The 23,330-nt window shown below is 52.5% G+C and overlaps 2 protein-coding genes across 2 annotated transcripts; one reads left to right on the plus strand and one right to left on the minus strand.

The window, feature by feature from the left end:
- Positions 1-2,556: 2,556 nt before the first annotated feature.
- LOC34621942 (calcium-dependent protein kinase 1) lies at positions 2,557-7,216 on the plus strand. The gene is made up of 11 exons (XM_022735127.2): positions 2,557-2,705; positions 3,160-3,211; positions 3,360-3,489; positions 3,661-3,820; positions 4,057-4,214; positions 4,411-4,505; positions 5,501-5,588; positions 5,851-5,944; positions 6,199-6,337; positions 6,718-6,816; positions 6,989-7,216. The coding sequence occupies exons 1-11, from the start codon at positions 2,560-2,562 to the stop codon at positions 7,214-7,216; spliced, it is 1,389 nt and encodes a 462-aa protein (XP_022592712.2). The 5' UTR covers positions 2,557-2,559.
- A 1,408-nt stretch (positions 7,217-8,624) lies between these two features.
- On the minus strand, positions 8,625-16,013 carry LOC34621943. Its single transcript, XM_026335932.1, has 11 exons — positions 15,846-16,013; positions 15,015-15,072; positions 11,912-12,051; positions 11,109-11,179; positions 10,696-10,819; positions 10,476-10,568; positions 9,782-10,048; positions 9,511-9,583; positions 9,200-9,270; positions 9,017-9,070; positions 8,625-8,690 (listed from the first exon to the last, which is right to left on the minus strand). Exons 1-11 carry the CDS (start codon positions 16,011-16,013, stop codon positions 8,625-8,627), a joined length of 1,185 nt encoding a protein of 394 aa, XP_026191717.1.
- Positions 16,014-23,330: the final 7,317 nt, after the last annotated feature.

Here is a 23,330-nt window from a genome sequence, read left to right on the forward strand (position 1 = left end):
GCTCGCCGCCGGCGCACCCGTTCGCCTTCCGACGATCGCACGCCGATCGACGTTTCCTTGTCCTCCCCCGCGTTCTGCCTGGAGTAACTACACTTGAATTTTTCTGAAGAAAGCCTGCGGCTAGCAGAGGCCGCCTCCTGCTCCTGGATTTTCTCCCGCTGAACTCGACATTCACCTTCACGCGGGAAGTTGCACGAAGAGGGGCCCCCAGAATGGGGTGTTCCGTGTCTCACCAGCGCAGCAGGGTGGCAGCGCTCACTCCCGGTTCGAGCGAGAGCAACAAGGCGTTCCCAGGGGACCGACAGAGGAGGAGACCGCTGCAGTATCCCTCCACAGACAGAAGCACTGCTTCCTGCGACAGACGGCCTGCTGTACGTACAGAGGGGGCGAACAGGCAGGCTTCGCCTGCGCCGCTCGCGTGCAGCGCCTTGGAAGGATCGCCAAGGGAGTGCCAGCCTGCGACGCCTGCATGCGCCGCAGCTACCAAGCACCGCCTTGTAAAGGCTTTCAGCAGAGAAAAAAACAGGCTAGACAGCCAAAACAGCAGCCCTAAAGAACGCAGAGCTAGACTAGCACTCGGAGGTCGCAGTGCCTCTTCTTTCAGTAAAGGTCTGAAGCCTAGCAGACGCCTCCTGCAGCACAGACTGCCGCTGCCTTTCGCTGCTGCTGCTGCCGACAGCGCCAGCACCAACAGCAACAACAGCCCCAAGAATCGGCAGCAGCAGAGCTGCTACTCTCGGATCGAGAAATTCGGATCGGATTCCTCCGATTCATACAGCGACGCTGTAAGCCTTATGCGCCAAGGCGTATCCTCCAGCCACCTATCTATCTATATCTATACATATATATATATGCATACTCTACAAGTACTCTATATATGTATACATGCTCTACAGGTACTATTTGTGTATACATGCTCTACAAGTACTCTATATATGTATACATGCTCTGCAAGTACTATACATATGTATACATACTCTGCAAGTACTATATATATGTATACATACTCTACAAGTACTATATATATGTATACATACTCTACAAGTACTATATATATGTATACATGCTCTACACGTATCACCCACCTACCTATGCATAACGAGTCTGTGTATCCATCTGTGTCTCTTTCTTTCTCTCTATCGGTCTATATTCATATGCATGTATATAGAGATAGGTATAGTTCTCTGTATGCAGGTAGACACATACGCATGAAGATACTCATCTTCATCATTCATGCACATGTCATGTATGCAGTAGGAAGAGGAGGAGGCGTTCAGGCAGTTTTCAGTCGGTGCGAGGTTCTGTTAAGAAATATAAGCGGCTTGAGACTATTAATTATTTTTGCATGCAGCGATCAGAGACAGAAGACAGTGGGGCAGTCCCTGTAGGGGCTGGCAGTTTTTTGAAGCAGGTGGTTCACCAGCCGCTATTCGCATCTCGTTTGAAGACGTCCTCTTGTTTTGAAGATCACTATGAGCTCACCCATCAAGTTTTAGGAACAGGTGAGCCGTGGATACGCTTGGCGATAGCGGTATATCACGGCTTCACTCAGCTTCTCCTGACGGCTGTGCCTCTTGCTGCCTTACGCTTCTTTTTTCTGCATGCATGCATCGCGCCTTCGAAGTGTCACTACACTTCGAGGCATTTCACCGTTTATCTGAACGCGCATGCTTTCCTTAGAGACGCTGTAGGACCTTTCAGCGGCTTTTTCCCGTCTCCTGTGCGCCTGCTGCTGCTACTTTTGCTCTTTTTGCTGCTTTTGCTCTTGTTGCTGCTTTTGCTCTTTTTGCTGCTTTTGCTGCTTTTGCTCTTGTTGCTGCTTTTGCTGCTTTCGCTCTTTTTGCTGCTTTTGCTCTTTTTGCTGCTTTTGCTCTTGTTGCTGCTTTTGCTCTTTTTGCTGCTTTTGCTGCTTTCGCTCTTGTTGCTGCTGTTGGTACTGCTGTTGCTGCGACTGTTGCTCTTGTTGCTGCTTTTACTCTTGCTGCTTTTGCTCTGTTTGCTGTTGCTACTGCTTTCGCTCTTGTTTCTGTTGGTGCTGTCTCCGCCTGACTTGGTTGCCTCTTCTTGGCGCCAGTGGGGATGGAGGGGGAGGAAGAGGTATCTGCTATGCTCCGTGCGTTTTTTTCTGAATTTCGACTTTTTGCCACCTTTCGATCCTCAGGAATTTCTGGTGCCGTGCGGCTGGGCCGTCACAGAGTCAGTGGACGCTTCGTTGCAGTAAAGACTCTCAACGTTTCCAAGATTTCTCAGAGGAGGGCTGCTCTGCTGTACAACGAAGTTGCGGTGTACATGCAGCTCGATCACCCCAACATTGCCAAGCTCCTTGACATCTTTCTCGACGGCATGAAACCACATGAACTCGCGTCTCCGCAATCGCGTTTTTCTGTTGATGCTGGATCCGCAGCAGCTGGCGGCAATCCGTCATCAGCATCTCGAGCAGCAGCTTCAGCAGATCGGATGGCAAGGGCAGGCGATGCTCGTGTCTCCGCCTATGAAGCCTCTGAAGTTCTCTCTCGTGGCGATACTGGCAGCGGCAGTCACAAGTGCTTTCGTCTGGTCATGGAGCTTTGCAGCGGGAAAGAATTGTACGAGCGACTTGCGAAGAAGAAGAAATACTCGGAGCGAGACGCTGCACGGATTACGATGCAGATGCTTGCTGCTGTCAATTACTGCCACCAGCATTCGATCTGCCATAGAGACTTGAAGTAGGTGTATACGCAGCTTCCCCATGCACACGTGGCTGCATGCCGTTGGGCTCCTGTGCGCCGTTCAGAGGGGCAGCGAAAAAGTGGGGAGAAGAGGGGGAAGGCGGGAGGAGGGGGGTAAAAGGAAGGGGCATGTGGCTCCTCTTGCACTCTGATTTCTACAAGGCGTCCTCTTCACATCTGCGGGTGTCTCTGCCTCGCGTGCCTCGTGCTGTCAGGAAGAGAGAAAAAGAGAAAGATATAATATATATATACTTATATATATATATATATATATATATATATATATAGAGAGAGAGAGAGAGAGAGAGAGAGAGAGAGAGAGAGGAGAGAGAGAGAGGGAGTGACAGACAGACAGAGAGACAAACAAAGCAAACAAACAAAAGAAGGAAAGCAAGAGAGCGCTTTTGGTTTGCCTTGTGCGTGTGTGTTTCTGGCTGTTTGGTGTCTGAAGGCTGGAAAATTGGGTATATCTCGATGAACGAGAAGATGCTCCTCTTAAATTGGTAAGCGATTGTTGTTGTGGTGGTGGTTGTTGATTGCGGATGCATACAAGAAGGCTTAGCTGGGGGTGTAAGGGCTATCCAGCTGCCTTGTTTGCTTGCAAAGCGCAGGATATGGCTGCGTGTGTGAGTGGTGTGCTTCGCCTTGTAGATTGATTTTGGGTTTAGCTGCTTGTTTAAGCCGAACAACTTGATGAGCGCGATGCACGGCACTGTGTATTACGTGGCTCCCGAAGTCATGGACGGCAAATATGACCAGCTGTGCGACGTCTGGAGTATTGGTGAGCTTTGGTTAGGTGTCTTTGGGGTGTTTCTTTCTGTGCGAGGAGCTTTTGCGGCGAGGGGAGGGGGATAAGGCAGGAGGGAAGCCACGACGGTTGTGGCGCTGAGAACGTACGGCGGTTTGCGCGAAAACAGCAGTCGCTTGAGGAGTGAGCTGCGTCTTCGTACAGGCGTCATTGTTTACATGCTGCTATCTGGCACTCCTCCTTTCGCCGGATCGACGGATCAAGAGATTCTCGTCAAGATTCGACGCTGTCAATACACCTTCGAGGGGCCTAGATGGCAAGGCGTGTCGCCTCAAGCGAAGTGTTTTATCTCGGGGCTGCTCAAGTGTGCCTTTAGGCGTGTGTGTATGCATGCAAAACTGCATGCATGCATGCATGCATGCGAAACTGCCTGCCTGCCTGCAGTTTTGCTGTGTGTCGCCCTCAGTGGAGTCTCCTTGTTGTCGGTGTCTGTTTCGTATGTGCGAACTGCAGCGCTAGATAGGTGTGTATAAATGCGTCCTTTTGCGGGGAACGCCACGATGCAGGCAGTTTCGTGCTTTGTTGGGGTGTGCTGCTCAGGCGAAATCCTCACGAACGGCTGTCTGCCGCCCAGGCACTCTCTCACCCTTGGCTAGCTGCGACTGAAACGGAGCTAAGGAGCCACCCCATCAATCTGGATGTCTTGAAATGCATGCAGCGATTTGCGGCGTGCTCCATCATACAGCGGGCTGCGCTCGGTAAATCTGTGAAAAAAGCAGAAAGGCGTCCTATGCTGCGGTGTCTGGGGAAGGAAGCACCTATCTACTGGCATTGGAGAGATCGGGAGAAGCAGATCTTGTGCACAGCCGAGGCATGGTGGAGGCGCGAGTCTTCAACCCTCGAGTAAAGCGCATGTGAGGCATGCACTTGCATGTCTTCGTCTGTTTGTTACAGGTTTAATTGCATTGTCGATGCCTAGCAGCAAAGATCTCGAGGAGCTTGAGCGCCTCTTCTGGGCTTTAGATGCGGAGGGAACAGGAACTATTCGAGTCAGTAGACACATTTTTAATCCTTCTGCTTCCTATTTCGACAAGAAAAAAAGCCTCTTTTGAAGTAGGCAAAGAGGCTTCGCAGATCTAGTGCCACGATGCAAAGGACGAGGTGTCGCTGCCTCTGCAAACAAAAATACAACGTGGCAGATCCGCAGAAAGCAAAACGCAGGCAACAGCCTCACAAGAGGCTGCTTTCTCACACCCCCTTCTTCTCACCCCTTCTCGCCGCTGTGTGCTTGCCCTTCTTATCCGTCTTTTTTTTCTTTCTCTCTCTCTGTATTTCTGTCTGTGTCTCTTTTTGTATCTCTCTCTCTCTGTCTCTTTCTGTATCTCTCTCTCTCTGTGTTTCTCTCTGTATCTCTCTCTCTGTGTCTCTTTCTGTATCTCTCTCTCTGCGTCTCTTTCTGTATCTCTCTCTCTGCGTCTCTTTCTGTATCTCTCTCTCTGTTTCTGTATGTTTCTCTCTGTTTCTCTCTCTCTGTATCTTTCTCTCTCTTTCTTTATCTCTCTCTCTGTTTCTGTATTTTTCTCTCTGTGTCTCTCTCTGTATCTTTCTCTCTCTTTCTTTATCTCTCTCTCTCTGTATCTCTCTCTCTGCATCTTTCTCTCTCTTTCTGTATATCTCTCTCTGTATCTGTCTCTCTGTATCTTTCTCTCTGTATCTTTCTCTCTCTCTGTGTCTCTCTCTGTTTCTGTCTCCCCCCCCCTCTCTCTCTCTGTGTGTCTCCCTCTCTCTTTCTGTATCTCTCTCTGTCTTTCTCTTTCTGTATCTCTCTGTGTCTCTCGTTCTGTCTCTGTCTCTCTCTCTCTTTCTCCCTCTCTCTCTCCCTCCCTGTCTCTTTCTGTATCTCTCTCCATCCTTATTTCCCTTTCCTCTTTCTCCATCCCTTTTTTCTTCCCCTTTTGACGTGCTGCGCACATACCAAGCCGTCTCCAATTCCTAAGGAGTCTTCGTTGCCTTCTCACGCGGGGGTGTGTATATGTTTCTATAGGTTGAGGGCCTGGTCGAAACTCTTGTGGCGAAGCTCAACATCCCTGAGGCAGAAGCTCTGCATATATTTCAGAGGATCGATCAGACAGGTGCTATATGGCAAAAAAGAAACGTGGCATGAGAGCAGAGAGAGGCTCTCCAAGGGCCGTTGAACTGCGCATGAAGGGGGGGTTGCGGCTTTACCCACCTCACTGAGCCTTGCGGGATATATATATATTTATTTATACATACATTTATATACATATATCTATATATATCTATATATATATCCATATATATACCTATATGTATATCTGTATATATATGTATTGTATGCAGAGATATATTGCTGCTTGCGGTGTATCGACACAGGCGACCAGGAAATTAACTACAGCGAGTTCTTGGCCGCTACGTTTCAAACCCAAGTGGCTCTTAGTCAGTCCCTCATAAGAGAGGCTTTTGAGCGGTGCGCTGCTGGCATGCGTCTCTGTCGAGCGGCGTTTACGTTTTGTGACTTCAGACATAAAAGAGTCCGCATGTATTGTTGGAGTGGGGGGGTGTTGCTGCCACGTTGCACGGCTTCCTAGCTGTACAAGAGGCGTTAAAAGTGGCTTTTTTTGTGTCGATGGACGGCAGCTTTCTTGAGGCTTGCTGCTGCGCTCATAGCATGCTTACGAGCTGTACATGGTCAAGCGAGTCTGGCTCTGTGAGTGGGTGTAGGCTTGACGCTGATCACAGCGGGGAAATCAGTTTGGCGAACTTGCGGCAAATTCTCGGTGATTCTTACGGGGGGCTCTTGGTGGAAGATATCCTCGCGCAGTGTGACATAAAGAAGAATGGAGTCATCGACTTCGAGGAGGTGTGTTGTCGGCTCCGAAAAAAATTCACAGAGACACCCCCCCTTTTTGCAACTTTTCCCCCTGCGACTTTCAGATCCATTTGCATGTCAAAGCGGTTATAGGGATGGGGGCTGCGTATGTGTGTCTGAATGTGTGTCTGTTGGTGCATGTGTGTCTGTTTGTGTATGTGTGTCTGTTGGTGTATGTGTGTCTGTTGGTGTATGTGTGTCTGTTTGTGTATGTGTGTCTGTTGGTGTGTTTGTGTGCGTCTGCCTGTCTGTCTGTTGGTGTATGTGTGTCTGTTGGTGTATGTGTGTGCGTCTGCCTGTCTGTCTGTTTGTGTATGTGTGTCTGTTTGTGTCTGCATGTTATCGGTGTCTGTTTGTGTGTGTTTTTGCAGTTTATGACTGCCCTTGTAGGGACGGAGAGCAGCTCCTCTCCAGGAGGATGTCTGCTTCTAAAGCTGCCACGGGCAGAGCAGTCGCAAGTCCTCTCCATAGTACGGTAGTTTTAGCACCCCTAGACGAGGCTTTGAAGGGCGAGCGGCGCAACACTGCCTCAGACACTTGAAGCAGCAGCTTTCGTGGGGTGTCTGCGAGTCGGTGTGAGATCGTTCTTTTGCATGTACTGCCGTTTTTTCGCCGCGGCAATTGCTTTTTCCGCGCACGCAGGTAGAAAGGAACCTCTCTGGGCTGGCGAACGTGAGGAAGCAGTCCCTTTCATCCGAGTTAAGCCAGCAGCAGCAGTCGAGCAGCAGCAGTAAGGCGGCAAGCGAATCGGCGGGGGATGAGGCAGCTACCACTGCAGCAGCAGCCAATGCAGCAGTCTCACGAGGAGAGGGGAAGAGGCGTGGAGCAAGCGTCCAGGCGGCAGCAAACTCCGCAGCTGCTGCAATTTAGGGGGCTAATATGCCGAAGCCTCCCGATCTGGAGTCAGGTGTTGCAGCAGCAAAAGCAGCACCAGTAGCCTCTCCACCTTTGCTGCCGTTGCTGCTGCTGCTGCTGCGAGGATGCCTGGCTGTATCAAGCTGTCAAGGATTCTGCTTCACGCAGTCACGCATATACATATACAGGGAAGCCTCTCGCTTGTCTACGCGAGCTGAAGCACGAGCTTCACAGGGTTGTGCACTCGGTGTCTCTCGGCGTGATGCAGCATTGTTCAGGCGTCATTTATTCGATGTTTTTTCCTCACAGCGTCTCCAACAAAAGTCTTTTGTTGAAGCTTTTGTTTGAGAGCTCGAGGACCCAGGTGACTGCCTGGCTCTAGCTGGGCGGATGGCTTTCTTCCCGTGAAGTGTTACTGAGTTAGTCAGTTTTAGCTGCGTTTTTAGCCGTTTTTCCGTTTGGCATTCGGAGATCGAGGTCTGTATTTCGCGTGTCTCTCTCTCTCTCTCTCTCTCTCGATTTGATCGCGAGTCTCCTCTCCCCAGTACTCAAGGATTGTTTACAAAAAGCGTTTAGCTCCAGGAAATCGAATACTCCTCGGTAAACAACTCTCCAGAGGGTGTTTCTACCCGAAATGCTGGTGCCTCTCTCGCAGGAGGCCTCTTTTTCTTGCTATAAAAGGGGCAGGAAGGTAGAGGGGGGAAGGCAGAGGCAAGGGGTCACCTGGAGAAGCGCTTCCTCGATGTTTGCGAACTCCTCGGCAGCTTTCTGGTCATGCGAGATGCAACCGCATTGAGCAGAGAGAATCCTAGAGAACCAAATTGAACCTACGCCTCCCTCCTGCCCTGGCGACAGTTTAGCGGCAAAAACGTGTGTGCAATATGGCGAGGACAGACAGACACTCCAACCCGTCTTCAAGCCATGTGTATGTGTGTCATTAGTCTATCCAAAGGTTCTAGAGCTCAGTGTCTGGTAACCTACGACGCAGACAAAGCTGTTACAACACTCCACTGGTAGCCGCAGCAACGTGGTGGCTCAGATCCGTAGGAGTGGCGCGTGTGTCGAGTCGCAGCACTGAGACTCCGCAACTAGCCGTGAGCAGCCACACTGGGAGGTAGCAGCAAGACTCCCCCCTCTCCTCTCCCTCTCCCCCAGCGTCTGCATCTAAGCCGAGAGGCGCTGCGCTGACTGTTCGCTGCCAAAGCCGGCAAGCTCCACTGCTCGTGAACTTGCTAGCTAGCCAGCCGCAACTTCCGCAGCTGAGCTCGCGCACTAGTCAGCCATCCGCTCCCTCTCCCCCTTCCCTGCCCCCGCTAATACGGCGGCTCGCGAGACAGAAAACACAATGGCCAGATAGCTAGCTAGCCAACTGGCTGACTGACTAGCTAGCTAGCTAGCTAACTGTTTGGCTGGAGACACTGCCTCACATCAGTTCTTCTTCCTCTTCGCTTTCGATTGCCGACAGGCGTCGGTGGCTCGTTGCTAGGGCCTGAGGGAGTAGCAACAAGAATAACACCACGAGTAAGCGTGGAAACGCCATGAACACAGTGGAAAGCAGCAGCCGCACGGCAACAACGGAGGAGAGCCTTCGGGGGCAGCTGGGTAGACTTACAGCGCCGCTAAGCGCCAGGAAGAGGCAGCAGACGCCAAGTTGAACCATGAGCGGCTGCAGATCAAAAACATCGCATTTCACAGTCGACGCTAAGCAAGCGGGAAGAAATAGCGCTCGTCAAGACGCCGCGAGCGCCGCGATTTCCTCGATTTTTCGCGAACGCATGCTAACTGCATGCACGGCTAGCTGAGACATAGACAAACCTTCCAAGGCATTCCGGAGAGAACCTTGAGCCAAGGCTTGTGTTGACACAGTCCCTGCGCGGAGGGAGGCATCGCACGACAGCAACCTCGACTCTCTGAGATTTACCACGCGAAAGAGTCTTAGCACGGAGAACCTCTCGAGGAGAGGCAGGCAAAACACACGAACTGAAGGGTTGCGCTTGCCTGAAGCGTGGACTGACACCGTTGAATGACGGAGAGTTGCGCCAAAGGAGCCGCGGCAGTTCCAAGGATTGCTGTTTCGAAGCATCACAAAGCTCGAGGCTTTAGCATTGGGGCTTTAAGGAGGCTTCAGAAGCTCGGAGTTTGCATGTGCATGCGTTCCTATTATAGCTTGGCACTTTTTGTCAACCGCTTACAGAGACTGTGCAGTCCGTATGAATCAGAAGTGAGCCAAGTTTTCGCTGGATTATGTGTCGTCGGAGCGCTACACAGACTCCGAACGAGAAAGCAAGCACTGCGCAGAAACGGCTCACCTGAAAGCCAAGCTCGGATCGTGTACTCTTCAAGCTGCTGCAGCCGCCTTTCCACGGGAGAGTCTTCTTCCTGCTCAGCAGGAGGCTGAGCCGCTGAGAGGGCGATGGCTTCCGTCTCCTTGAGCTGCAGCTGCTCCTGCTGCAGGAAGGATGTCTCCTTGCCAGCAGCACCCCCTTCGCTGCTGCCTTTTCCCCTCCTTCCCCCGTCGGAGAGGCTGCGCTTGCTGCCTCCGGTGTCGCGCCTGTGCGTGAAGAAGAAGAGGGTCGTAACTGCTTCATCTACTGATCGGGAAAGAATGTACGGAACGGCCCCTCGCCAGAAGGCTCCCGCACCGTCTGCCTTCAGCGTCAAATACAGCATCTCTGATGTGCCGACTACCATTTGCGAAGACAACAAGTCCACAGCGAAGCCAAAAAAGCCAGAAAGCGAAAAGACTCGCGGAAGAAACACGGGGGGAGACAGAGGGAAGGGAGACTCGATAACCGCCAGACGCGTCGACACAACCAGCAAGGGATATGTCGCTAATTCGGCGAAAAGCTGCACGCAAAGGACGGCTCGCAGCACGCACAGAACTTAGACGGGGAAAGAAGGAACGCATCGCCTAGCGCGAGCACAAAAGTGCTAAAAAGCTACGAATTCCCTGAAAAAAGCCATCGTCAAAAGGCGCAGAAGGGCTTGTGGATGGCGCGCTGCGAGAAGCGCGACGCAGGCAGCGTCTCGAGGCGATTTTTGAGGCGTTTCCTATGAGTGTCAGGCGCAGCACCTTGATAAGGATTGGAGGAAGGAGGTCAGTGGCTACACGATCGAGCAGCGCATGCGCAGGCTGCTGCGCATGCTGCTCCTGTTCTTGCTGCTGCGCATGCTGCTGCCCTCCTTGTTGGCGCTGCTTCCTCTGCATCAGCAGCATGGAGCTGCCGTCTGAACCGCCCTCCTCCACCTCTCTCAGGTTCCCGATAGCTTGCACTCTCCCGCTGCCACTGGAGCTGCTGCTATCCTTGCCATCCTTGCCATCCTCGCAGCTGCCTTCTGGGGAATCCTCGCGCTGATTCTCTGCCCGCTTCCATCGCAAGGGCCGAAAGAGACACCCTGAAAAAATCAAAGTCAAGCCGCAGAAAAAGACTTTGCGCTGCTGCCTCGTGCAAGCACGCGAACAAACACACAGTCTACGACCCTCTCCCAGCCACACTCCCCTTCTTCCCGACTTTAGGCTCGTCCGATTCGCACTCACCGACTGTCGCAAACACGCCGCGCGTCAGAAAGACAGTTCCACGATAGCAGTGCCGCAGCAACAGCCAGTGAAGGCAGTCTCTGCGTGCGCCCACACACACAGCCGAAGGCTCTCCCTCCCTCAATTCTCGTAAGAAGGCTGAAAATGAGGCTAACGAGGACGGAGGAACGAACCACCTCGACAGCAGGCAAGGAATTCAAAAAACAGCAGAATACGAAGGAGCATGCTTGCCATAGAAACCTTGTCAACGCACTTTTTTTTGCCGTTTGCGTGAATACACTGCTCTGGACGAATGCTCCGTCCCCCACCCCCGCCGCCGTGCAAATAAATACTTTTAATTCCCTTTTCTTCCCATCATTCTCCCCTTACCGGCCTAGTCTATGGAGACAAGAAGGGACTAAGCCCCTAAAGAGTCCAGAAACGCCTTCCGCTTCGTACACCTAGAAGGCACACCCGCAAAGCCATACAGACGCACTTGTACATATGCATATTCATACACACATGCATGCACGTACCTTCACACGCATACACACATGCAGACACGCATTGATACATGTACATACACCCATACATGCATACACACACACGCACATGCGTGCAGATACATGCACATGTGCATACACACACATACATGTAAAGATACATATACATATATGATATTCGTGTACATATTCATGTACATATTCATACACACATGCATGCACGTACCTTCACTCGCATACACACATGCAGACACACATAGACATATAGATACACATATATATATATATATATACATATATATATACCCATACATGCACACATACACACGTACAGATACATGCACATGTGCATACACACACATACATGTAAAGATACATATACGTATATGATATTCGTATACATATTCATGTACATATTCATATACGTATTCATGTACATATTCATGCACGTACCTTCACTCGCATACACACATGCAGACACACATAGATATATAGATACACACATATATACATACATACCCATACATGCATACATACACACGTACAGATACATACACATGTGCATACAAACACATACATATAAAGATACATATACACGTACACATACAGATGCGCATCCTATGGCCATCGCATGCGCAACATGGGAAAAGCCTTTGATGTGGGGGTTCAGCAGCTGCGTGTAAACCATACCACCCGCATTGCATGCGCCACGAGTGCGAAGACGTTAAGAGCACTTGGGCTACAACTGGCAAGAAGCAGAGGCTGCCGCAGCACGACAGGAACCCCTCTTGGACTATCCACGACTTCTGTTTGTGCTGCGGCTGAGGCTGCTGGCTTGTTGGAGGGGTGTGCGACTCCTCCCGAATACTCAGGAAAGACGGGGAAAATTGTTGGTGACAAGTACCGCGCGCAAAGAATCCTGCTTTGCAGCTGCATGCATGCATGCACGTATGTACATATGCACCACAAGAGAGCAGTCACAGCATGCGCTTCCCGGAGAGTGCGTGCTCCAGCCTACATCCTACCCACCCCTCTTCTCTGCCCGCTCCTCTACCCCCGTCCTCGAATTCAGCGACAATCAGCCTTCTTACGGTCTGAATGGGATACGTGAGAACGTGCCAAGCCGTAATAGACTGGCTCAGGCTGATGGTCGCCGACGGATCGGGGGGCCCCCTGGGGGCCCCCAAGAGGCCCCCCTCGTACGGAATTTGCTGCATTCTGGGAGGCGGATCCGCGGGGGGCCCCCAAAGGGGGGAGCGGTCTCTGCTGCTGTCCATCGCTTCCAATTCCAAGAAGCCTCATGCGACGAGGCGGCTCCAATGAGGCGGCTGCTGTGTCGCCACAGTGCTTCGCGTTGCAGCTGCCGTCGTGATGGCTGGAATGACGGCTGGAATTCCTGAGCCGCTATGGCTGCTGCAATGGCTGCTGCTGTAAGTGCTGCTATTGCTGCTGCTATTGCTGGGACTGCTGATTCGCCACTCTTCGTGCGCCTCCACGCCAATGCTGCGTTTCTGTGGTCACTGCCGCTCTAGTTGCTTCGACCTCTGAATGCACCTGGGCATGTCGGACGGAGCAGCATAGTAGCCAGTTGGAATATAGGCCTTACTTGCGCTGACTTCTGCAGACTAGGAGCCGCAGCCAGGAATCGAATCGCTCTTGGTCATGGGGTATCCCTGTATCATGAATACTTGAAGATGAGGCGCTGAGTAATGTTTGCCGGCTCAAGCGGCTCAGCACTCGCTGTACAACTGCAAAATATAAAAAGGAGGATAGAAAAGGCCCCCGGGTTCCAGCTGTTATGGTATATTAGATGAATGCACATTCAGAGTTTCGAGGCCCCCCCCGGGCTGAGGTGTACATACAGCTGAATATAGAGAAGTCTGAAACAGCCCGGAAAACCACGGCCACTCAACGGCTTCACTTCTTCCTCCCTAACTCGTTACCACATCGCCGCATGCACTGCAACGAGAGCCCCAGAAATTCCATCGCCTCGGCTTCCCCGCAGGCGGTAGGGGGCCCCCCAGGGGGGCCCCCTACCCCCTGCGCTCTCCTCGGATGTCGCTTGCAGTTCACGCCTACAAGAGGCTGTGTATTCTACTCTAGACACTTCTATTTTAAATTGCTACTGTGCGTATATGGGAAAAGGAAGCGGTAACGGAGCTTTGCAGCATTCTGGAGGGAATAGGGTGTTTTCCACATGTCCACTTCCCTCCTCGCTGCGCCCTCTTAAGGGCTTCTTACTAGAAAAGCCCACTGAGAAACCTCGTTTGAGAGCCTTTTCTTGCAGATAGAGGGGGCACTCGTCTCCTGAGAAAGCAGCGCTAGTAGGGTCCGCTGCGGGAGGAGGTGTAATTGCACCACCAGCAGCAACAAGAAGAGCAGCAACAGCCACAAAAGCAACAACAAGAACAGCGAAAGCAACGACAAAAGCAACGCGAACAGCAACATTCATGCGAAGAGGCCCCTTTAGCACACCCCCTCGGCAAGAGCAGCGAAACGTGAAGGCGTCTACTACTGCCGGGCTGCCTCGATGAGGGTAGAGGATGCGCGGGGAGAGATGTCAGGGAGTGTTGCCTCTGGAAAGCTCCAAGGAGGAGCTTGTGCGGCAGCAGCCGAAGGAGCTTCTTCTTCTCCTGTGGCTGCATGGCGTGCAGAAGGGAGCGCGGCAGAATTACGAGGAGCGTCTTGTCGGGAGTATCTGGATCGTTGTATCGGCTTTTCGACCAGCCGATCTGACTGGCGTAGACGGCGTCGCACGCACCCCCGCTGCATCAATCCCCGCAGCGATTTTTCTTCCTCCTCCCCCCTCCACAGACTTTTTTGGAGCGTGTGGATCTCTGCGTTTCCCCCTGCTCTAGAGGAAAGCCTCCGGGGAGAAAGCAGCATTTGGCAGGCGCAGACACTTCTCCTGCTGAGACACGCGCTCGCCGATTTGCCGGAGCTTTTTCCCGATGAAACTTTCCCGCATGCTCCACAAGAACAATCCCCTCACGCAGCGGGGTGTCTCTACACCTGCTGGGCTTGCGGCACTCACCCAGCCGTCACTCTCGGCAGCTCTTGCGCAGCATGCGACGTTGCGTTGGCTGCCTTTGCTCAGCAGCTACAGCTGCCACTGCTGCAGCGAAACGTCGATTTCGATGCTCTCGAGAGTCTCGATGCGCTCGAGCCGCAACTCCCGCAGGTGGACCCGCTGTACGTACACCCCAACAACGCCGAAGACGTGCTGCTCTACATCCTCAGCGATCTCTCTGAAGAGGAAGGAGGAGACGCAGCAACAGCAGCCACCTTCGGAAGCCAAGAGGACTGCGAAGCAGAAGGCACAGAAGGAGTTGGAGCTGCTGCAAAAGCTGCAAGATCAGCCGCTGCCGCCGCTGCTGCTGCCGCTGCTGCCGCTCCTGCAAAGGCTCGACGTAGCACGAGGCAGACGTATGAGAGAGTGTCTCCACAGCGAGCTGTGAGATATCGTCTGCTGAAGTTAGCTTTGCTGCTGCAGCAACAGCCGCCGTTTGCAGCTGCTGCAGGCTCAGCTGCTTCCCTCGCAGCATCCTTAGCTGAGGCGGGCATAGAGCTGCCCATCTTTGGAGCGGCTTGCAGAGGCGAAGACGAGAAAGTCTACGCTCGTTCAGACGCTGCTGCAGCCGCCGTGGCGCTGTACGGCTGCGGATCGCATGCAGCAGCTGCAGCGAAAGTTATTGGAGTTCTTCTGAGGGCTGTGGCTCCCAGCGGTCAGACTCAAGGGGATTTGTTGTTGCTGCTGCTGCTGCTGCATGCTCGGCTCTCTGCGTCTGCAGACCAGCTGCTGCTGCAGCAGGAGCAGCAACAACAGCTGCAGCAGCAGGCGCAGCGGCAGCCGAGGGCGAACGTTTGCACTCCCTACTTGCAAGACTGCAGCGAAAGCGGCAGCTGCAGCGAAAGCTACAGCTGCAGCGAGCTGCCTAGTTCTACTAGCTGCAGCAGCGACAGCAGCTGCCACTCCACCCTTCGCCAACGCAGGAGGCACAAGCAGCAGCGCCTGGCGCATGCAGCAGCGAAAGCTCATGAGGCGCTTGTAGAATGTGTGTTCACGACGTTGCATGCATGTGCTGCCTCCACTCCCAGCGCGGTATGTCTATTCAAAACAGCTTTCTATCTCTTTCTCTCTCTCGCTCGCTCTTTTTCTCTCTTTCTATTTGTTTCTTTCTCTATAGCAACGGCCATGTGCTGCAGCAGCAGCAGCAGCCTCTTCGCTTGCAACCGTCTTGGCAGTGTCGCAATACCAGCAGGCCCCCTATCGGGTGGAATAAAGTAATAACACCTTCACCGAAGCAGCACGACCAACAGTGCTACCAACAACACTTTCAAAAATAACAACTCCCCTTGTATGTATGCATGTATGTATATGTGTATGTATATGTGTATGTATGTATGTGTGTATGTATACGTGTATGTATGTATGCATGTATGTATATGTGTATGTATGCATGTATGTATATGTGTATGTATGTATGCATGTATGTATATGTGTATGTATGTGTGTATGTATGTATATGTATATGTATGCATGCATGTATGTATGTGTGTATGCTTGTATGTGTATACGTTTTTTGTATGTGTACGTATGTGTGTAGAGGGCACGAATTGTTACTTTGCTAGCGGACATGCGTTTGAGTAGTGGCCATACAGCCCTTGCGGAGGAAGAATCTGTCAAGTGAGAATATCTGCTGCGTAATTCATATTTGCGGCGTAAAGATGCAGAGTTTTGCGAGCTGTCTCCCTTTCCGTTTGCCTGCTTGCTTTTGATTCGAGCCGACATGCTTTCAGAGACTTGCTCGCTGCTCCGTGCTGGCGAGAAGCCGTCAAGCTGCGCAGGATTGCTCTGCAAGGATAAGTGTTTTGAGCACGCGTTGAGTGTTTACAGGAGAGCCGGGATGTGGCGGCTGTATGGCGATCCAATTGTTGCAGCTGTTGTGACGGCAACTCGTTGTGCTCATGCAGCAGAGGAGGCCTTATCTGACTTGCAGCAGCAGCAAAGAGAGCAGCAGCAAAGAGAGCAGCAGCAAAGAGAGCAGCAGCAAAGAGAGCAGCAGCAAAGAGAGGAGGGGCAAGTGCCGCTGCTTATGAATGGCAGGAGGAGTCTAGACAGGGGCGCAGATTTATCTCCGGAGACAGCTGCTGATTCTGAAATGTTTGCGTCAAAGCTTGTTGACAGCCTGCCACGGAATCTCAGGCAAGCCTTAGTAGTAGACTTGTTAGTGCAGCACGCTGCTCCTCTGCTGTGTGTTTTCATCACTGTTCTCTGCTTGGTTTACAAGGTCGACTTGGCTCAATAGTTAGGAAAGGCCTCACCTCTAGCAAGCTCGCTGCATCGCTTTTTCACGCAATTTGGGGTGTCTGATCGCGATGTTTCTGTGTCTCTCTCTGTACCAGAGACGAAACGGAGGATGCGTTGTTTCGCTTAGTGCAGCACGGTTTGGTAAGCGCGTTGGTTTCAGGAATCGCTATGGCGAGAGAGAGAGAGAAAAAAGGGGTATCTAGACCTATATGCATGCATGCACGTATGTGTGGGGGGAGGGAGGAGGGAGGGATAATTCCAGTGTATGGACTCGAGCCGCCGCTGCTGGTGTGCTGCAGTTCCCTCCTCCTCTGCTGCTGCAATTTCATTTGCTGCTGAATCGCAAAAAGGTAAATACAACCCGAAAGACCTCTTCTTTTCATCTCACTGGGGAGGAGCTAAGGACGGCTGTCGAGAGTCTGTCTAGACGCGCATCGCTGCCGATGTACGAGGAGCCGGCCGATGCGAGACTCAAACTTGCTTCCTTTCGATCGATCGCTGGCTTCTGCAGCAGCAGCTGCTGCAGCAGAGACGCAGGTGTATGTCTGTGTATTGTGCAGACGTCTGAGTGTCTGGGCTTGCTGCACATGTTCTGCCGCCGCTTCCCACAAAACGCAGCTCTCGCTGAATTTCGCTCGCTTCTTCTACAGGCAAGTTGTGTCGGTGCTAGTGTGTCGCTGCCGCTTTACTTCGTTTCGGTGCAAAGTCTCGCCGTGAGGGCCTTTCTCTGAGGCGTCGTGTGGCTTGCTTGCTGCCCTTGCAGCAAAAGCTGCTGCAGCTGCTGCAGGAGCAGCAACATCGCAAGAGCGCGAAAGCGGCGCAACCTGCAGCCCATGAGCGCCTCGAGCAGCAGCTTCTGCATCAACAGGGCCCCTTGGAAGTCTTCTTAGCGCAAGAGGAGGCTTCTGAGATCACGAGGATCCAGCATCTGCTTGTGAGCCGTGACTACTGGAATCTCCCATGCCAGGCACACTTCCGTGTCTTGAGAACTTTTCAGGCTTCACAACTCAATATTTAGCATTGTGCTGCCGTTTGTTCGCCTGTGTGGGGGCTGCTGCCTGCTGCTCCTGTTGCTGCAGTTTTTGTCTCTGCGCGTCGTATGCGGACTCAACATGTGAGCGACTACCAAGCGTACCCTTAATAACCCCTCGTCTTCGTGTCGACTCATTGCAGCATCCGCCGAAGGCTTCGCATCCTTGGCTGTGGGTTGCCGTGTCTCATCTTTACTCCAAGAAAGTTTCGTCTTTGTATTTTCACGCCGTGACTAGACCTGCCGCTTTATGTGCATGTACAATACACCTATGCATATAGAGGAGCACTATACCGTACGTTGTACGCATATATGTGCGTGTGTTTAGAATATTCCAGCTATTTACTATACATATGTGTGTGGTATTTACTATGCATATGTGTGTGGACTTATTTGTACACCTATATATATATGTACCGATATGTAGGTGTGTAAGTGTATGGACACCCGCGGGGGGCGGACATGCATGCATGCATGCAGGCAGGCATGCTCTCTTTTTATTAAAAAGTGTGGATTTCATAGCGTTACGTTCGGTTGTTGCGTAGTATGGATGGCCATGTAGTATTTTGTGTGGGTGGTTCGACTCTTTGAAGTCTCAGCAGGGGTCCGCCCCCCGCTATGTGGCTCATGTGTAAACGCCTCTTCAAGGAGAAATCCTCCCTCTGCGAGGGGGAGTATCTCTCCTTAGCGGCAAAGAAAGCTGCTGCAGTTGCTGGCGTGCATGCAAGCCTACTGCTGGCCTCCCTCTGTGCGTGTGCGACGTATGTTTCTGGCATGCAGGGGTGGTGCAGCGGCTGCTGCGTTTTGTGAGGCTCCTGTTGAGCTTCTCACACCGCCTCAAAAGTTTGCGCTTCTCTTACACTGCACTGTACGTTCCGCAGCGTTCGTGCAGGCCTGCTGAATCACCGAGCTAGCGAAGAGGGTACCCCTTTCGCCGGCTGGCTAGCTGTTGGTCTCTGTCTCTTGCGTGGCATGTGCAACTCACTGTGCGTGCTGCTGCAGTTGTGGGTGTGTCTCGGCACGAGTGAGCTTGTTTTGTCGCGTTGCCGTATCGCCTTGCGCGCTCGTTGCAGCTGCGAAATCCTCGCTCCCCCTGCAACTGGCTGTCTCTGGCATGTCTTCTTTTCTTGGCTCCTCTTCGACCTGCGGCATCTGTCCTTTGCTGCGTGCCCTCCTCGGATGTGGAGGAACTGGAGGCGCGATTTGCCACACCCAAGAGTAAGCTCGCGAGGGCAGTTCTGCATAAACGTACCTTGCAGGGAGACACACACACATACACGCACACCTGCGAAGGTGGCTGCTGGGCGCCTCTGCTCTGCGGGGATGTCTGAGGGAGAATGAAGAGAAATAAGGGGGGAGGGGGCTGGAAAAGCAGCGAGGAAAGGGGGAATAAGGGGGGAGGGGGCTGGAAAAGCAGGGAGGAAAGGGGAATAAGGCCAAGGAGGCGGATATCCGGATGTATGCGGATGTTGAGACGGTGTCAGGATTTCGAGGGCGCTCCTTGAGTGTTTCTCATGAGGTCTGTACAGGAAAATATGGATTCAAGTTGCAGCATTAGCGACGAGATCGTTGCTAGTGCTGCTGTGCTGTCGATGCTGCCTCACCAAGCCTTGAGGGCAGCCTCTGAACTTTGTTTGGGGGTGAGGCATATGGCATTGTCTCCTAGCAGCCCCCCCCAAGAGAATTTTGGAAGCAAATTGGCGCTTGTGCGGTGCTGCAGGCACGTGTCTCTTAGGACTCCCCCGCGAATGTCTCCTCCCCCTATGGCTCTGCTGCGTCTTCTTCAGCCCCTCTGCCGCGGACTGTGTGTCTCTCTTGAGCCTCGTCTTGCGGCTGCTGAGGCTTCAGTCAGCAGCGGTGAGCAGCTGCAGCAGCAGCAACAGCGGCGGCGTGAGAGGGCGAGGCTTGCTGCTGCTGTCTCGACAAGAGCTTGCTGCTTTTTGCAGCTCCAGCAGTGAGAAAGTGGCGCTGTTGCGGCAAAGGAATCTCAAGGGAGACGCGACTAAACGCGAACCTGGATGCAGCAGGGGAAAGCAGACGGCAGCAGCTGCAACACGAACAGCAGCCACCACGTGCGGCTGCGCTTGCGCTGAGGCAAGGGCATCATCCCCCGTTGGGCTCACCGCAGCAGCAGAGGGGGGGACTGACGCTGCGGAGGCAGCCGCTCAGAAGCTTCTTAGGCCGTGGTTCCCTCAGCCCCCCCCATTTTCTGCCATGCCTTCGCAGCAAAGACATACCCGAAAGGGGGGGGGAGCTCGCGAACTCTCCCGTGGGCGAGAAAAACACCAGCAGAACCCTCAAACGCAACGCGAACAGCTGGAGCTCCGCCTTTTGTGCCGCCGGCTTTTGTTTGGGGCTTCCCTTTGCTTCTGGCTGCGCTTCAGAGAGAATCTTGCGGCAGCTGCAGATATTTGGGCTCTCGCAGACTTCCTGTGTCTTTCTTTCTATTGAAAAAACCTTCTCCGCCTTCCTGCTAGGCGCTCCCTCCCGTGCTGTTGTATCCTGCACTGTTAGCAAAGAGCACGCGCATTTACATATATATATATATACATACATGGAAACACACACATACATTAACATAAATACATACATAAACATAAACATAAATACACATACATAAACATAAACATAAATACATAAAGATAAACATAAATACATACAAAAACATAAACATAAATACATACATAAACATAAACATACATACACTCACACACACGGATTCGAGGACCCTTGAGATGGTGCTGTTTTCCCATTTATGGGTAGCTGAGCCGTGGTACGTGAGCTGACCTCTGCGTAAAGCGCAGCCTTCCTGCTTTCTCTACCTTCGCACTGCCAGTCACGTGTCGTTTTTCGTAATCACTGACATGGCAAAAACAAACTGCTTCGGGATATGATTCCACCTTTCCGAGAGCTGAGCTCCAAACAAGGCCGCTGTATCGCCATCTCCCCTGTTGTATGATATGCATAGCCCGATCCGGTGTCTTGCAGCAGCGGTGTTCGTGTATTGCCTTCTCTCTGCTTCTGCTTCCCCTTTCTCTATCTGCATAGAGACTCCAGAGCTGCAGAGTATATCTATTCTCCCTGAGCTCTGACAAGGCTATTACCTACGGCTGTTGTTGGCTCCTACCAACCTCTTGGACGGGAAAGGCTTTGCGACTTGGCCTGGTCCCTAAGACGCGCTTCTACTGCTTCGCCAGAGCGGCAGGAAAGAGATATTGCGGGGAGGGGTGGGGGGGGGGGGAGGGCACTGGTCTTTCTCCATGCTGTGTGCCTTGTGTCACGTTAGAGGGAGGCGTCCATAGCAAACTGCGCTACAGGGGTGTTCTGCTGCCTGCCTGCCTGCCTGCCAAGAATTCCCTAGAATCGTTTTCGGGGGCTAGAGGAGAGGCAGTGGCTGGAGGCAATTTTAGAATGGCTGCAACATCAGGCGCGCTCGTTCATCGCCCAGCGTGACAGAGACACGCAAATGCACAAAGTGCAGATACACTCGTAGAGCCACCACGGGTAACATGGCCGAAAATCACGGGTATGGCACGCAACAGGGGGTTCACGGGAAAGCCTTCAAGGCTGCCCTCGTTGCCTCAACGCCAGTGAGGCCCCTGTCGAGCTGTCTGCAGACTTGCCTGACGAACATGCAACACGCAGCACGGCACGCAAGTGCCTTGTTTGTGCAGTGGCGGCTTTGGCACAGGTGAGAATGCGCGCGCGGCAAGCCCAGGAGGCCCCTGCACCGCAGCACTACTTGCCCTCAAGCACCTGAGCGACACCCCTATTTATAGCTGGGCAGCTCCAAGTCTTGACAGTGCAGCAAGAGCAACGGCAAAGCTTGACAGGGCAAGGAACTCGCTATCGGCTCCTGGCGTTGGCTCGTTCCTTCCCACAGATAGGGGCTGTTCCCAGCAGACACCCTTTCATTGGTACGTCCACTCTCCCTTTCACGTGCTTCCCACCTACTTCACACCAGCTGGAGGCACAAGGCTTGCATCGAGACAGACGCGGACGGCCTGCTTGGATCCGGTGCAACTTTGCATGAATTGAACAACAGCCTGCAGTTTCTTCTAGGACGCCTGAAGTTGGGCTCCGAGTGAGGATGCCAATTACGCAGAGCAGGTCCATAGACACCCTAAAGGAAGGGCGCGCACTGTGAGGCGATGAGAATTACCAGCACACGCTATGTGGGATCGTTATGACGGTCGATATACAGTGCACGGCCAGTGAAACTGACACACACCTCTGAAAAAGTATGTGCACCCCTTGAGACCAAGTTGCTACAAAGAAGCCATTCTGCGCGTAGCAGGCTCAGGCAGGAGATAAAAGCTACAGCGCTCCACGATGCAACTGCGGAAGACGGTGCACTGGCTTTGGCATGGCGTCGTATGTGGGAGGGGCAACGGCCGCGCCGTCGGAGGCGAAGAACCCCCCTTCAAGGAAATGTTTTTGGCTAGAAGATCAAGCGAACGAGTCTCCCCGTGATGATACTGGTGGGAACGATGTCGAATGGGCATTCAACCCACGGCGATCCTGGTAGGTATAATCTCAGGCCTAGGACAGAGAGCTTGCGTGCCAGCGTCCTCTCCAAGCAACGTTGCAAAGAAGACCTCCTCCTTTGAATCCAACAAGTTTAGTGGAGGCAGCCGCTTGCAGCCCAGCAGCAGTTCTGGCGTACGGAAGGGCCAAGCCAGCTGAAAACACAGGGATGGGAATAGTTCTTTCCGGTGAACGAAGTGCCACTCTGCAGGCTAATTGCGTGCTACGGAGTGCGTTTCCTTTGAAAGCAACACGAATAAACATTGCGCGTGAGAGCACCCCAAGCGGCGAAGCATGTTACTACCTGTAGCCTAATGGAAGTCGATGCAGCCGAGTAACGCGGTAACGGCTCGCATTTTGCTTCACTGAACCGAAGCCATGTGAACTTTTCTAGGGTGGCATTTCATACAAAATCCTGAAGCTCCTGAGGCCAGAGGCCGGCAACCCTTGGCTGGACGGTAAAAGAAAACCCCTTAGCCCACGTAATTGCAGTGGTTTCCTGTCCAAGGGCTTAGCTATGCTCTCAAGAGCTTAACGGCATGTGTAGGGGCCATCACACGCCTATGGCTGCAATTATAGGCAAACATGCATACCTCTGATTCACCCCCAGTCCAAGGCGGCGATTGCGTTTCCGATATGATAGTTCTTATTAGACTGCGAAGCTTGGCAGTGGTTGCGCTTTTCCTCACGCAACTATAGCTCCCCCTCTGCAGGCATCGCTACATTGAGAGCCATGGGTCAAGCCCCCTCTCGTCACTTCACGCAAAGTTCGGTGCTCACGCAAGCTTAGAAGAAGCGCGAGAGCAAGTGTATATATACTATAAAAAAACATACACAGAGGAAAACTTTGTGCATCCCTCTGAAAGGGCACACTAGAGATGCAGAGACACTCTGCCAATTATTTATTGTAGGAATGTCTGACAGGTACCGGTCACCTGGTTGCAACGAATAATTGCTTGCTTTCAGAGGCAACCGGCAAAACTTCCCAAATTTTGGCATTGTTGAAGGTTTGATGGGCACCTCGAGGTTGTGCTTATCCTTATAACCGAAGCTGCTTAACTAAATGAGATGTTGGCAACAAGCAAGGCGTTCTTTTGAGAACAAACTGTGTAGCTAGCCGTGCAATAGTTGCCTCTCCCGTCCCCTTGTTACAAGAAAAGGGGCTTTGGCGAGCCTTCTAAAGAACGGGCGGTAGTGTGACGCTCAACCAAACGATTTAGACAAGTATCAATGCAAAATAA

This window comes from Cyclospora cayetanensis, unplaced genomic scaffold, assembly GCF_002999335.1.
Source record: "Cyclospora cayetanensis isolate NF1_C8 unplaced genomic scaffold, CcayRef3 CcayRef3_contig_117, whole genome shotgun sequence".
Lineage (NCBI taxonomy): Eukaryota > Apicomplexa > Conoidasida > Eucoccidiorida > Eimeriidae > Cyclospora > Cyclospora cayetanensis.